The following is a 12,457-nucleotide window of genomic DNA, read 5'->3' on the forward strand; positions in this document are numbered from 1 at the left end:
GAGCTCTCGTACATATTTTCACCTCACGCACTACTAAACATTCATTCACACAACATACAGTACAAGCAGCCTTGTGCAAACACTCAAATACAACAGATGTAAATTTGCCTTTATATCGATCTTTGTTTTCAACAACTTTTCAAATTTAATTCACTCTGAACCGATGCTATCAAAAATCTCTGAAGTGTATGAATGAGACAAAAAACCACTACAAAAAGTGTTCACATTACATTATTGGCGCTTCTTTTGATTCAAGTATTTGTTTTTCATTATTTTGTATTACTCTGATATGTTTATGATCTTGTCTTCTGGGAAATATAATGTGGAGGAGGATACACAGGGTGGGGTTAGGGGGGCTTAGGCTAAGTGGAAAACAGAGAGATCTAGCCATATACACACATACACCCATTATGTACTCTTGGTTGTATACTGTATATGAACTAGCATGTGCATATTCAACCCAGGCCTTTGTTTTCTCTTAAAGAGCCATTTTGCTAATTCGGCTCTTTTCGGGGGCCCCTGCCCCAGACCCTTGTCTTATCCTTGATTGAGAAGCAGATTTTGCTTGAGCTCCAGTTGCCTTTGAGTCCGTGTGACTTAAAAAAAAAAGAAAAAAAAACAAGGGAGCGCATCTGATTTCCAACACTAGACAGGTAGATAAGAGTGCAGGCGAGGGGTGTGTGGGAGGGGGGCGGGGCTCTCAGTGCTGGTGCTGCGCCAAAATTAATCCAGGGCACATCTGAGACTCGACCTCCGTCCCAGTAAACCCGTCCTCCCACTCTGCTCCGCTCCCCGCTTTCCGACGCCAGTTGCTTGATTCAAGTCCAGTGTGGAGTAAATGCAGGTTTCCAGGAACAAACAAACACACAAACACAGGCAATAGTGATTGTTTTGTTGAATGATGCGAGTCTAAAGCGACTCTGGAAGAGGGCAAATCCCGTAAAGTTTTAAGACTTGGTACCAAACTTGAGGTGTGTCCCTATTTCTGCTGATACGTTAGGGTCCCTGCTTGGACCTCAAAGCCAGATAAGCAGAAATGTGTTGTAGAACCTGTTGTATATATATATATGCTGTGGCGCCACCTTCAGGTTGGAGGTCCAATTAAAAAAAAACAAATGAACCACCTGGATACAGCTTCCCCGGACGGGGCGAGAAGGCGGCGGCTTGCAGAGAAACAGAACATCTCAGCCTCGGAGTGCACAGCTGAAACAGACTTTTTTTTTTTTTTTTTTTTTTTTTTGTAGTTTCTAGTTTTTGCGAAAACCTTGATGATAAAGAAAAAGATGTTTTTGGTTTTTAAAGAGATGTACCCGATGTGACCCATAAACAGTGCACAGACACATACAGGAACCCCCCCCTCCCCCCCCTCCTCCTCCCGCAGTCTCCACTAAATCTCCAGTCCACTGTTGGTGTAAGACTATTCATCTGTCCTGCCCTGCTCCGACTCATCACGCCTCTTACAGCTGGAGCTTATACACACCCCTGCAGCAATTAAACAAGTCTCGTCACACTAAAGATAAATCAGGATATGGCGAGGTGGAAGTAGATATTTGCAGATCAGTTGGCACGAGACTGAAGAAGTGACCGACCACTAGTGCCTCCAGCAGGTCATTTAGTGTCTTCTAGTAGCTCTGTCCACACAGTGGGAGACTAAAGAGGCCCTTACATTAAATCCAGGAGGGTTTTTTTTTTTAGTTTCAAGGGAAGCTGCCTGGTAGTAAAAGTTGAGAGATAAGTGATTGGCAGATGTTTAAGGGGGGGGGAGATGGCTGTGATTTTCTAGATGGCTGTGAACGAACACCTCCTTGTCTTTTGCATAGAAATGGAAGGCTGTTATCAGTTGAGGTGGTTCTAAGTGTAACTGAGTGCTCCCAGAGTTAAACATAAAGCACCAGTGTGAGTGAGGCCCATCAACACTAAAGGATGTGCGTGTTATGAGACGACAGAGAGCGGAGGTGCCCCAGGATGGACAGAGGAAGTTGGCTCACTATCCTGGAGACTACACAACCTTTTTTTTTTTTTTCCCCCCACTTGATTTCACTCTTCAAACCTCGTAAAGAACTCCCCCAGCAGCCTTTTCTGCTGAGATCTGCAGTGCTTGGTGTGGCCTTGCTGCGCGGCTCAGGCTATATAAACTCTATCGGGTTACTTCTGTGTCCTTATCATGCAGTCGATGCAGAGAAGGTTTGAGAGTATGCAAAACACTGCAATTTTAAAAAAAAAAGTTTCGGTTTAATAATGTATTAATGTGAATTTAAAAGTTTTGTTTTGCTTTTTTTTTGTTGATTTGCAGACAAAAGTTTGGGGTTTGCATTAATACACGATTAATCACGAATGTATTCGTAGATTTTTAACTGCAGTGTAGATCATTCCGCTGTCAAAACGATTCAGTAAAAAAACACAAAAGTAATCCTGATAATAATAATAAAGACCTATAACCTCATACACCTGGACACTACACACTGCTTGTGGGAGGGGCAGGAGAGAAGCTGAACACTGCATAAGGACCAATATTAGAAAGCCATGAAATCATCATCATCATCATCAGAAAAAAACAATCATTATCTATATCATCAATAATAAACAGCAACAATATCAGCAAACGTCATGACAACAATCAAATAAAAATGCACACTGGCAATTCCATAAGTGAAACAAAGAAAAAAAACAAAAAAAAACGCCTCCATCTCTGGCTAAAGTGATCCTTGCAGGAGAGTTGGAGGTTGCTGAGGACAGACTCTGGCGCAGCAGTAGTAGTAGATTTAATACAGGTGGGCCAGTTCTGAAAGAGCTGCTCTTGGCCTGGAGGCCGGGGGGGGTGGGGGGGGGTGGGGGAGGGGAGGAAGAGGAGGGAAGCCAGTCTGTGGGGATCCGCAAGGAGGCAGCGAGAGAGCGAAGAGGGAGGGAGGAAGGGAGGAAAGGAGGAAGGGAGGGAGGGGTGAGGGCTGCTGCAGAGCACTGCACCCTGCAGCAGGCAGGCACTCAGTGGCCACACTATCACACAGGTTGGCAGGGCCTCCAATAGAAAGAAGACAAAAAAAAAAAAAAAAAAAAGGACGAAGAAGATGGCGATCCTCCCTGCTGGATCCAGTAGAACATAAACACGTCGAGTGTCCAGACACCAAGGCTAAAGATGTAACAGTGATATTTACTTTGATAAAAGAGGGCGAGTGCTTCGGGCTCTTTCCCTGCTGCACCCATCGTCAGTTGAGTTCTTTGTATTTCCCTTCACTTTGCTACCATGTTTGACATCCTTCCTGGTCCCACCGACTTGAGGGAAGAAGGATTGAAAAAAAAAAAAAAAAAAAAAAATCTTCACATCCATGTCAAGGTAAAAAATAAGTATATAGAGAAGCCACTAAGCAGATTGCTTTTTTGTCTTTGTTTTATCAGTTTGTTTTTTTTATTTGCCAGTGTTGCTTCTCCTTTCTTCTATTCGTTGGCATTAAGGGTATAACGAGCTGCGACGCTCTTGCTAAGTGCTATATGATAGACCGCCTATCCACAAAAGCTTTGCTTCAAACTTTTCTACCAAATTTGGGCAAAAAAGAAAAAAAAAAAACAAAGGTCATCTGGTCTTCTGGGTAAAAAAAGGAAAAACAGGCTCCTCTCATTTTGGTTTGATGCCTTCTCCCCAAGCACACAAACACACACATACATACACAGAAACACACACACGCACACACACACCTGTCCCTCCTTCTCCCCCAAAACGAGTCACTGGCATAAGTGTGGAGAGTAGGCTGGCAGAAGAAGTGCTTTGTGTCCTTTTCCTCTTGGACAGAAGGTGGTTGAAGACCAGCTCGCTCCTCTCCTGAGCTCACACACTCTTGAAGGGGGGAGATGAAGGGTCGTAGTGGCAGTTTTCGGGGTGGGGGAGGAGGGGGTTTTGCGGGGGAAGATAGCGTTTTTGCAGTTCAATCATTCCTTACAGTCTCCTCTCTGTCTGTCTGTCTGTCTGTGAGAGAGGTGGTGGTAGGGTGCTTGGACGGTAGAGTCTGTGGCTTATATTGCACGTCACTTGAAATGGTGGGAAAAGACACACGCCAGTGGGAAACATTTACGACTTGAGGTTTTCCACAGCATCAGTGAGAGGGTCCGAGACTGAGACTGAGCTGCGAGTTTTTGCCCGCAGACGAGTTGAGGTGCATCGAAGTGTTTGTCTTTTACAGTTCCTTAGTAATAGCAGTGGTTCATTTTTCTTGTCGTCCATCACTGTACATGGTGACGACCCCCCCTCCCTCCCCCCCGCCGCCGGGTAAGATTGACAGACACATTTGAATAATATCATTTCTTAGCTTTGTTTGCAATGGTTTTAAAAAGGAAGAAGAAAAATAAACACTACAAAAATAAATGGCTTGAACACGGCGAACAGAGTTGCATCATTCCCTTTGAGCGTTGTGTGGGGAACTTGATCTGCTTGCACAAAATGCACTGAAGTTGTGAGCTGTGGTTGCTTACGTTGAGCCGCAGCAGCATGTACTCTCCACTCACTGGCTCAGAAATAAGGGTGTGCAAGTGTCCGTATGCTTCTTCACCAAGTACAGAGTGAGTGAGGATAGCAGGGCAGGAAAGAGGTTAAGGCTAATATTAGTGCTGAGAGAAACAAATGTTGAGTCTGGACCAGCTGAAAGTTCGACAACCACTCTGATTGAAGGGTTTTTACTTTGGGAATGATGCCTTTTCATGGATCTCTGAGGTGCAGTATGATTGCCTGAACAGGCAAGAGAGAGATTTACGCTTTAAGTTTAAAGATGGCAGCTCGTCGTTGTGTGTCAGTTTGAGCTAAAGTAGATGTTTCACACGGCGAGTTCCCAAAAAGTACATTTCTGTAAAAAGTTCTCTTCCTTTGTTGAATGAAAGACTTCTTCCTGTGACTCCAAAAGTAAAACACTGTGACCAGAATCTCTCACTGAGATTCACAAAAATAAACTGCAATTGAAATGTCTTTAAAAAAAAAAAAAAAAAAAAAAGGAGTAGAGGAGGTTGGCGAGGGTGAGCAGCGAGGATGTGGCCCCGCCCTCCTCTCGTCTCTCCTTTTCACTGTCACAGCCACACTGATTATCTCCACAATGATTTGCAAGATTTTTGCTCCTGTTGCTGTTGGTTACGCCTTGGCTCTTCGGTCCTACATGGACTCCCCACTCAGCAGGTCCCCAGGCAACAGCGTATTGATTGGGGTGGGGCTCCCCATCACCCGTCCTTCCTCTCCACTGGGGGGTCCCCACAGGCTGGAATACTGCTGCACGCCGCCCCACAGCAGCTCTCCGCCCGTCTTTGCTCCGCCCGTTCCCAGGGACGCGCTACTGCTGCTGCTGCTGCTGCCGTTGTTGTTGTTGTTCCAGTGGGGGGAGTGACCGATGGGGTGGGAGGCTCCGGATCCGCTCCCGCCCATTCTGGTCTGATTGGTGCCTGGACTGGCCTGCCAGCTGGTTGTTCCTCCGAGCGACTGGCCCTGTGCAAAGAAGCGGTTCACTTCCTCTTCCCCGGCAAACTCTGCCAGGATGGTGGTGTTCCCGAGCACGCACCTGGACGGAGGAGAGAGGAAAAGCATACATGAGGTAATGGCTAACGGTGAAGACTTGACATCCAATCTGCCAAAGATAACGACAGTACAAGGTGATGAAATTGAAAGGGTAACGGCTTAAAAATATTTAGGGTTCACTATTGCGGTCATTTAAACCCCATATTGAAAGCCTTGTGACAAAACTGACAAAAGTAACTAACTACTTAGCCAAGAAGTTAGCTAAGTAGTTAGCTTAGCAAGCTACTTAGCTAAATACTTAGCCAAGAAGTTAGCTAAGTAGTTATCTTAGGAAGCTACTTAGCTAAACTAAAATTAGGATTCTTTTTGAGAAACAACTGAGCTCCATCCATCCATCCATTCTCATCCACTTATCCGGGCCGGGTCGCGGGGGCAGCAGGCTAAGCAGGGCACTCCAGACGCCCCTCTCCCCAGCCACAACGTCCAGCTCCTCCTGGACCCTGAGGCGTTCCCAGGCCAGGAGAGAGATATAATCCCTCCACCGTGTTCTGGGTCTTCCCCGGGGCCTCCTACCAGTTGGACGTGCCCGGAACACCTCTAACGGGAGGTGCCCGAGAGGATCCTTACCAGATGCCCAAACCACCTCAACTGGCTCCAGTCGATGCGAAGAGCAACTGAGCTGCCTCTGCCAAATTAATCTTCAGTTTCCAAGCTTTTAGATGATGTACATCACTTCTATGTGGAACCTGTTATCTCCACCCCTAAAAAAATAAGACAAAAATGACTTTAAGGGTTTAGAAACGTACATGTGCAGGGACTTCTGAGCCTTGGCAGCTTCATCCTTGGAGCTGTAGCGCACCACAGCGTTGCCCTGTGTCAGGTTGAGGTGGAATGTGATGAGGGGGCCATGTTGCATGCACAGTGTACGCAGAGTTGAACCGTCAATCTGGGACACAGACAGGCAAACAGAAAGAGTAACGTAACATTAGTGGACAAGTACACTTTATTCTCTGTGAGGCTGAAATGCTTAATTGCAGCTGATTGTATAAAGTGGTACCTGTGGAGTGAGGTTCCTCAGAACCAGCCAGCTACTGGTCCTGGTGGAGCTGTCTGTACTCCACGTGGTACCTGCTGTGGAGAAGAGAGACACACAGATGCTTATACTTAACCCTTTGATGCACAACTCACTGACACCCTTCTAATGCAAAACATGGGTCAAAAATGACCCGCATTCATTTCCCATGTCATTTAATGGTTGCTGTGTGTTTCTGTGCTCTATATTTTGATTTATGATTGAATATTCCAAGTATTCTTCTTTAAATATCTTGTTTATGATAACAACTGATCATTATTTCTGTTTTGCCTCTCATACTTTATGAAGAAAAAAAGTTTTTGTTTTGTTACATAGCTAACTACTTGGCTAAGTAGCTTGCTAGGCTTACTACTTCACCAAGAAATTAGCTAAGTAGTTAGCTTAGCAAGCTACTTCGCTAAATACTTAGCCAAGAAGTTAGCTAAGTAACTAACTACTTAGCCAAGAAGTTAGCTAAGTAGTTAGCTTAGCAAGCAACGTAGCTAAATACTTAGCCAAGAAGGTAGCTAAGTATTTTGCTTAATAAGCTACTTAGCTAAAAAATGGATATGGGTAATTTTTCCCCCCATTTTGTGCATTAGGAGAGTAGTGACACAAAAAGGGATTTTATTTAAAAAGTAATAAAGGAAAACATATAATTAGGATATATGATGGTCAAAAACCTGGAAATACTGAATGATGAAAATAATTTAAGATATATATATAACTAAAAACTCATACATATCAGGTCACTGTAGACCCATGTTGTGCATTAAAGGGTTGACATGCCTGCCTGAAACAAAAACAGTTAACACAACTGACTGGGTGGGGTTGATTTACACCCAGTGTCAGTTGAAACCCTCAAACTGTGATTTTATGCCACATCAAAGTGCAGCTTCCAGTACACTCATACTGCAAACGTAACAACACACACACAGACACAATATGACTCCATGACCTGACCTTTTAACCGCTCACAGCAGAAACAAAGGTCTTAGGCTTTGTGTCTTTGCAGAAAGTCTCAACTGATTTTCATTGATTGACTGATTTAGATTTTTGTTTATGCCCCAAATTGTAAAATGTCCACACTAGGCCTGTACCACATGTCATTGATTTTATGTTTAAAGCTTCTTGTTTTCAGAAGCAGGACAAATACCTTTTGAGAGTGTTGTTAGTGGGGTGTAAAAAGGCTCTGACCAGAAAATGTCTTAAGAAAGACAAACCAACAATAAATGAGTGGATTGATGTAATCTACAATATATATGTTATGGAGAGAATTACATTTAAACTAAGGAACCAAACTGATAATTCTGAAGAGAACTGGTCAAAATGGCTCAGCTATACTGCCCTACAGAGTCTAACTGCAGTAACCACGCAAAGGGTAAAACTGAGAGATTTCCATATTAAACATACTTTTTAAAATTGGTCTTTTGTAATATTAATTTTTTTGAGACACTGAATTTTAGGTCTTCATTAAATGTAAGCTATAATCATTATAATTAGAAGTTTAGAAGTTAATTATAATGTTTCATTTTGTGTGTAATGGATCTATATAATGTGTTATTTCCACTTTTTGAATTGAATTACTGACATAAATAAACTTTTCTATGATATTCTAATTTATTGAGATGCACCTGTATCTTTTTTATTTTGGATGTTACAGAGCAGGTTTCACTCTGATGCCTGGCTTATTAATATTTCACTATGGGACTACCTGTGGTGTAAGAGCTGCTCCAGCCCTGGGCCAGACCCAGGGAGCTGCCCCCCCAGGTTGAAGAAGGCTTGGTGTTGGTGAGGCCTGGTGGGGGGCGGGAAGGGGCCGTGTTGCTGCTCCGGGGGCCCTGGGGGACCTTCCACAGCTCGTGGGACAGAGACGCCTGGCTGTGAGAAATGGGACCTGGAGACCAAGTGGATTTCATCTCCGACAGTTTACCTGGAAGGAAAGAGGGAGGGGAAAGTTGACCTAATGAACCAAGAGACGGAAAGAGAGCTTCTCCGACAGGAAGGAGCAAAATGATCGGACTAAAACCAGGGTTCGTACACTTTTTCAGTGGTCAAATTCAAGCACTTTTCAAGGTCCATTTTCAAGCTTTTCCGGTACCTTACAACGGCTGTAAATGGTATGTTTTAGATGAGTACTTTGATACTAAAAGGGGTAATTTCACCAGCAATGGTATTACACTTTTAACAACTAAAAGTAGTTTGCTTATCTCATAAAACATACTGGTATTAGAGTCTAGGGCAGGAATGTCCAAACTATTCCACAAAGGGCCGCGTGGCTGCAGGTTTTCGTTTCAACCAAGCAAAAGCACAAAGTTTGACCAATCAACTGTCTGAAGACTGAGATCAGTTGATTAACTGAGTCAAGTCTGGTGTGCTGCTGCTTGGTTGGAACGAAAACCTGCAGCCACACGGCCCTTTGTGGAATAGTTTGGACATGCCTGGTCTAGGGGCTAGGAGCAAAAGTAAGCTCACAAAAATCATCAACCGGCAGGTGGTGGAACTAAACACGACCCAAACTAGGAGGAAAGACCCACAAATACTTCAGGAGCCCTCACATCCACTAGGAATCAGAAAAACTCCCTTCAGTAAGAAGATACAGGGTAGAGCAACAAGAAACATCTCAGAAACAAGAAGACGCAGGCGGAGCGCTCTTCATTTCAGATTATAGGCTATAGGCTGTTCAGTTTGTATATTTTTTTTCCATTGAAAATGCGGTTATCTATAGTCAGATTGCAAGAGAAATACAGTTTAGTTTTTTTTTGTTATTATTTTTGTCTAATATTTTGTATGTATTATTTATAATAATATGTAAAAAAATATTATTTATTATTATAAAAAATATTTTTATTTAATTATATTATTTAATACACTAATTTTTAGGACATTTTCAAAGCCATATTAGTGAAAAATTGATGCATAATCCACATGAAAAGGTTTATTTTAATTACAGAAAACATACAATATTGCTCGTTATTTACTGGTTATCTATACTTTTTTTTCTTAAAAATAGGTAGAGTTTAGGTCTCAAAATTCCCACAGAGACGCAGGCGGAGCGGTCTTCATTTCAGATAGGCTATAGGCTGTTCAGTTTGTATATTTTTTTCCATTGAAAATGCGGTTATCTATAGTCAGATTGCAAGAGAAATACAGTAAGAATTTCAAGCATTTACAAGCACTTTACCCAAAATCCAAGCACTTTTCAAACCTTGAAAATACAACATTTAAATTCAAGCATTTTCAAGGATTTCAAGCGTCCGTACGAACCCTGTAAAACAATCCTTCATGTTTGTACAGCACTTTCCATGCCACACACAAGGAGCTCCACTAGATACACTAACACCACAGGGGGAATAAGCACTGCATGAGAGGCAAAGTTGACAGGGAGAGAGCTCAAAGAGGATCAAAGGGACGGGAGACAGGTGGTTCTCCAGTGAGTGTTTGAGGCTCTGGTTGTAAGGTAACAGGCGGGAGAGGAGAATGTTGATTTGCAGAGATTCGGCCACTGCAGTGTGTGTGTGTGTGTGGGGGGGGGGGGGGGGAGGTTATGGATAAACCATGTACCTGCATCGTCCGACTCCGGGGACGACAGACTGAACGAGCTAGTGTAGGCACTGACTGGCCAATCGGTGGAGGGAGGCAGAGCCTCGTTCTGAGATGAAGTGGGAGAGGAGCCTGAGCCGATGCCAGCAAACACAAACAAATAGACAAACACAAACAAATAAGGAAAAAATAGCAGAAAGAGAAAATGGAGTAAAGGAAAAATGCACGACAAATGATGAGAGTAAGCGTAAAGAAGTGAAGAGTGTAAACAGGTAAACGATAAGGATTATAGAAACAGTTAAAAGCAGGAAAATGAAGAACAAAAGAATAAAAAGAAGACTCTCTGGTGGCAGCAGCTGCATGACACAATATTTTAAAGATAATTTGCGTGATAAACCCATTGCTAAAGACTGCGATATTACACTCTGGTCTTTTTTAGATAGTTGAAATAGAGTATCAGGAGAAAAAGTATTTTTTCTTTTTCTTTTTTATAATCAAACAAGCAATTTGTTGTATTCTAGCAGCAGAAAGGCAGACTTGAATACACTTTAGAATCTATTTGTGGCAAGTAATGGTAAAACTTTACAATAACCATCATTTATAAATGGTAAACAGATTATTAAAGTTTAATCATCATTAATAAACCGTATATAGGCCATTTACAATGGTAAATACATAATTTATTAATGTTTAACTAACTTAATCATTTATATTTGGCAAACTGATGGTATATTAATGCATGTTTATAGTTAATTTACCATTAACAAACCAATAAATTATAATTAATAGTTTATTAATAGTGTATAGTTGCACTCATTATAACATTTTAACACCATATTAAGTCTGTTAATGATTTTGAAATGATTCATATGCCTTTTAGAAATTGGTTTAAAACATTTAAAGATTAAATATGTATAGCACTTTGTAAATGGTTAATAATTGGTTTATAAACCATCTATAAACATCACTTAGTTAATATCCTTTTTATTTACTGATCTTATGTAATATTCTAATTTTCTGAGACACTATTATCTCTAAGCCAGAATAATCAAAATGACAAGAAAAACAGGCTTGAAATATTTCACTCTATGTGTAATGAATCTATATAATGTATGAGTTTCACTTTCTGAAATAATTGACCAAAAATATTGAACTTGAAATTATTCATATACCTTTAAGAAATTGGTTTAAAACATTTAAAGATTAAATATGTATAGCACTTTGTAAATGGTTAATAATTGGTTTATAAACCATCTATAAACATCACTTAGTTGGTTATTGTAAAGTGTTACCCAAGTAATAGTTATTCAATGTGATGTGTGCATATTTTCCTTATATTCTGCAGCCTTATTAAAATACATAGGGCTTACTTACTGGGGCTTGTTCTATAAAAACGTATTTCAGGACCATCGCACAAAAATGTCGAAAGACACGTTCTAGCTGAAAGCTCTGTGAGCTGCTCTCACCTCCACTCCGGTCCCGCAGCAGGTAGCGGTTGACATCTTGGATGTTGGTGTTGATGGTGGGCCCGCTGGGGACGCTGCCGGGGGTCACGTTAGGGTCGGTCTCTGGGTCGATGTTCTGGAGGCCCTTCCAGGGCACACCGGGGCAGAACTCTGAAAATCAATATTACAATGTTAGCAAAGTTTGGTTTTTTACTTGTCTTTTCCAGTTTTTCTTTTTCCTGACAAAGTAAGCATGCCAAAACGTCTACATTGAGAGCAAAGAATACAGCAGAATTATTTAATACATCTCAAAAAGTTGTATAGTTCAATGTCTTTTTTTTGTTCATAATTTCAGAAAGTGAAACTCATACATTATATAGATTCATTACACAGAGTGAAATATTTCAAGCCTGTTTTTCTTGTAATTTTGATGATTCTGGCTTAGAGATAATGAAAACACAAAACTCAGTGTCTCAGTATAAAACTAGAATATTGCTGGTGAGTGTAATGTGCTGGTCCTGGGTCAGTGGTGGTTTGGGGCCATGTCCTTTGCTGCTGTTGGTCCACTGTGTTTTCTGAAGTCCACAGTCAACATAGCAGCCATCTAGCAGGACATTTTAGAGTCTTCATGCTTCCACAAGCTCTTTGGAGATGCTGCTTTCATTTTCCAGCAGGACTTGGCACCTGCCCACACTGGCAAAGGTACCAAAAGCTGCTTCAATGACCACGGTGTTACTGGGCTGGACTGGCCAGCAAACTGGGCTGACCTCAACCCCATAGGAGTCTATGGGCTGTTGTCAAGAGGAAGGTGAGAGACACCAGATGAGCTGAAGGCTGCTATAAAAGCAACATGGTGCTGTAGGCTGATCTCCTCCATGACACCAAGTATTAATGCACTAATTCATGATTCAA

The 12,457-nt window shown here is 42.0% G+C and overlaps 1 protein-coding gene across 1 annotated transcript in view; it reads right to left on the bottom strand.

The window, feature by feature from the left end:
- Positions 1-3,046: 3,046 nt before the first annotated feature.
- tnrc6c1 (trinucleotide repeat containing adaptor 6C1) overlaps positions 3,047-12,457 on the bottom strand; it is a 69,494-nt gene continuing 60,083 nt past the window's right edge. The window contains exons 16-20 of the mRNA XM_059349040.1: positions 11,567-11,716; positions 8,272-8,490; positions 6,543-6,616; positions 6,292-6,431; positions 3,047-5,528 (exon numbers count right to left, since the gene is read on the bottom strand). Coding sequence (XP_059205023.1) covers positions 5,129-5,528; positions 6,292-6,431; positions 6,543-6,616; positions 8,272-8,490; positions 11,567-11,716 — 983 coding nt within the window. The 3' untranslated portion in view covers positions 3,047-5,128. The remainder of the gene's footprint in view (positions 5,529-6,291; positions 6,432-6,542; positions 6,617-8,271; positions 8,491-11,566; positions 11,717-12,457) is intronic.

Source organism: Centropristis striata, chromosome 13 (assembly GCF_030273125.1).
Source record: "Centropristis striata isolate RG_2023a ecotype Rhode Island chromosome 13, C.striata_1.0, whole genome shotgun sequence".
Taxonomy (NCBI): domain Eukaryota; kingdom Metazoa; phylum Chordata; class Actinopteri; order Perciformes; family Serranidae; genus Centropristis; species Centropristis striata.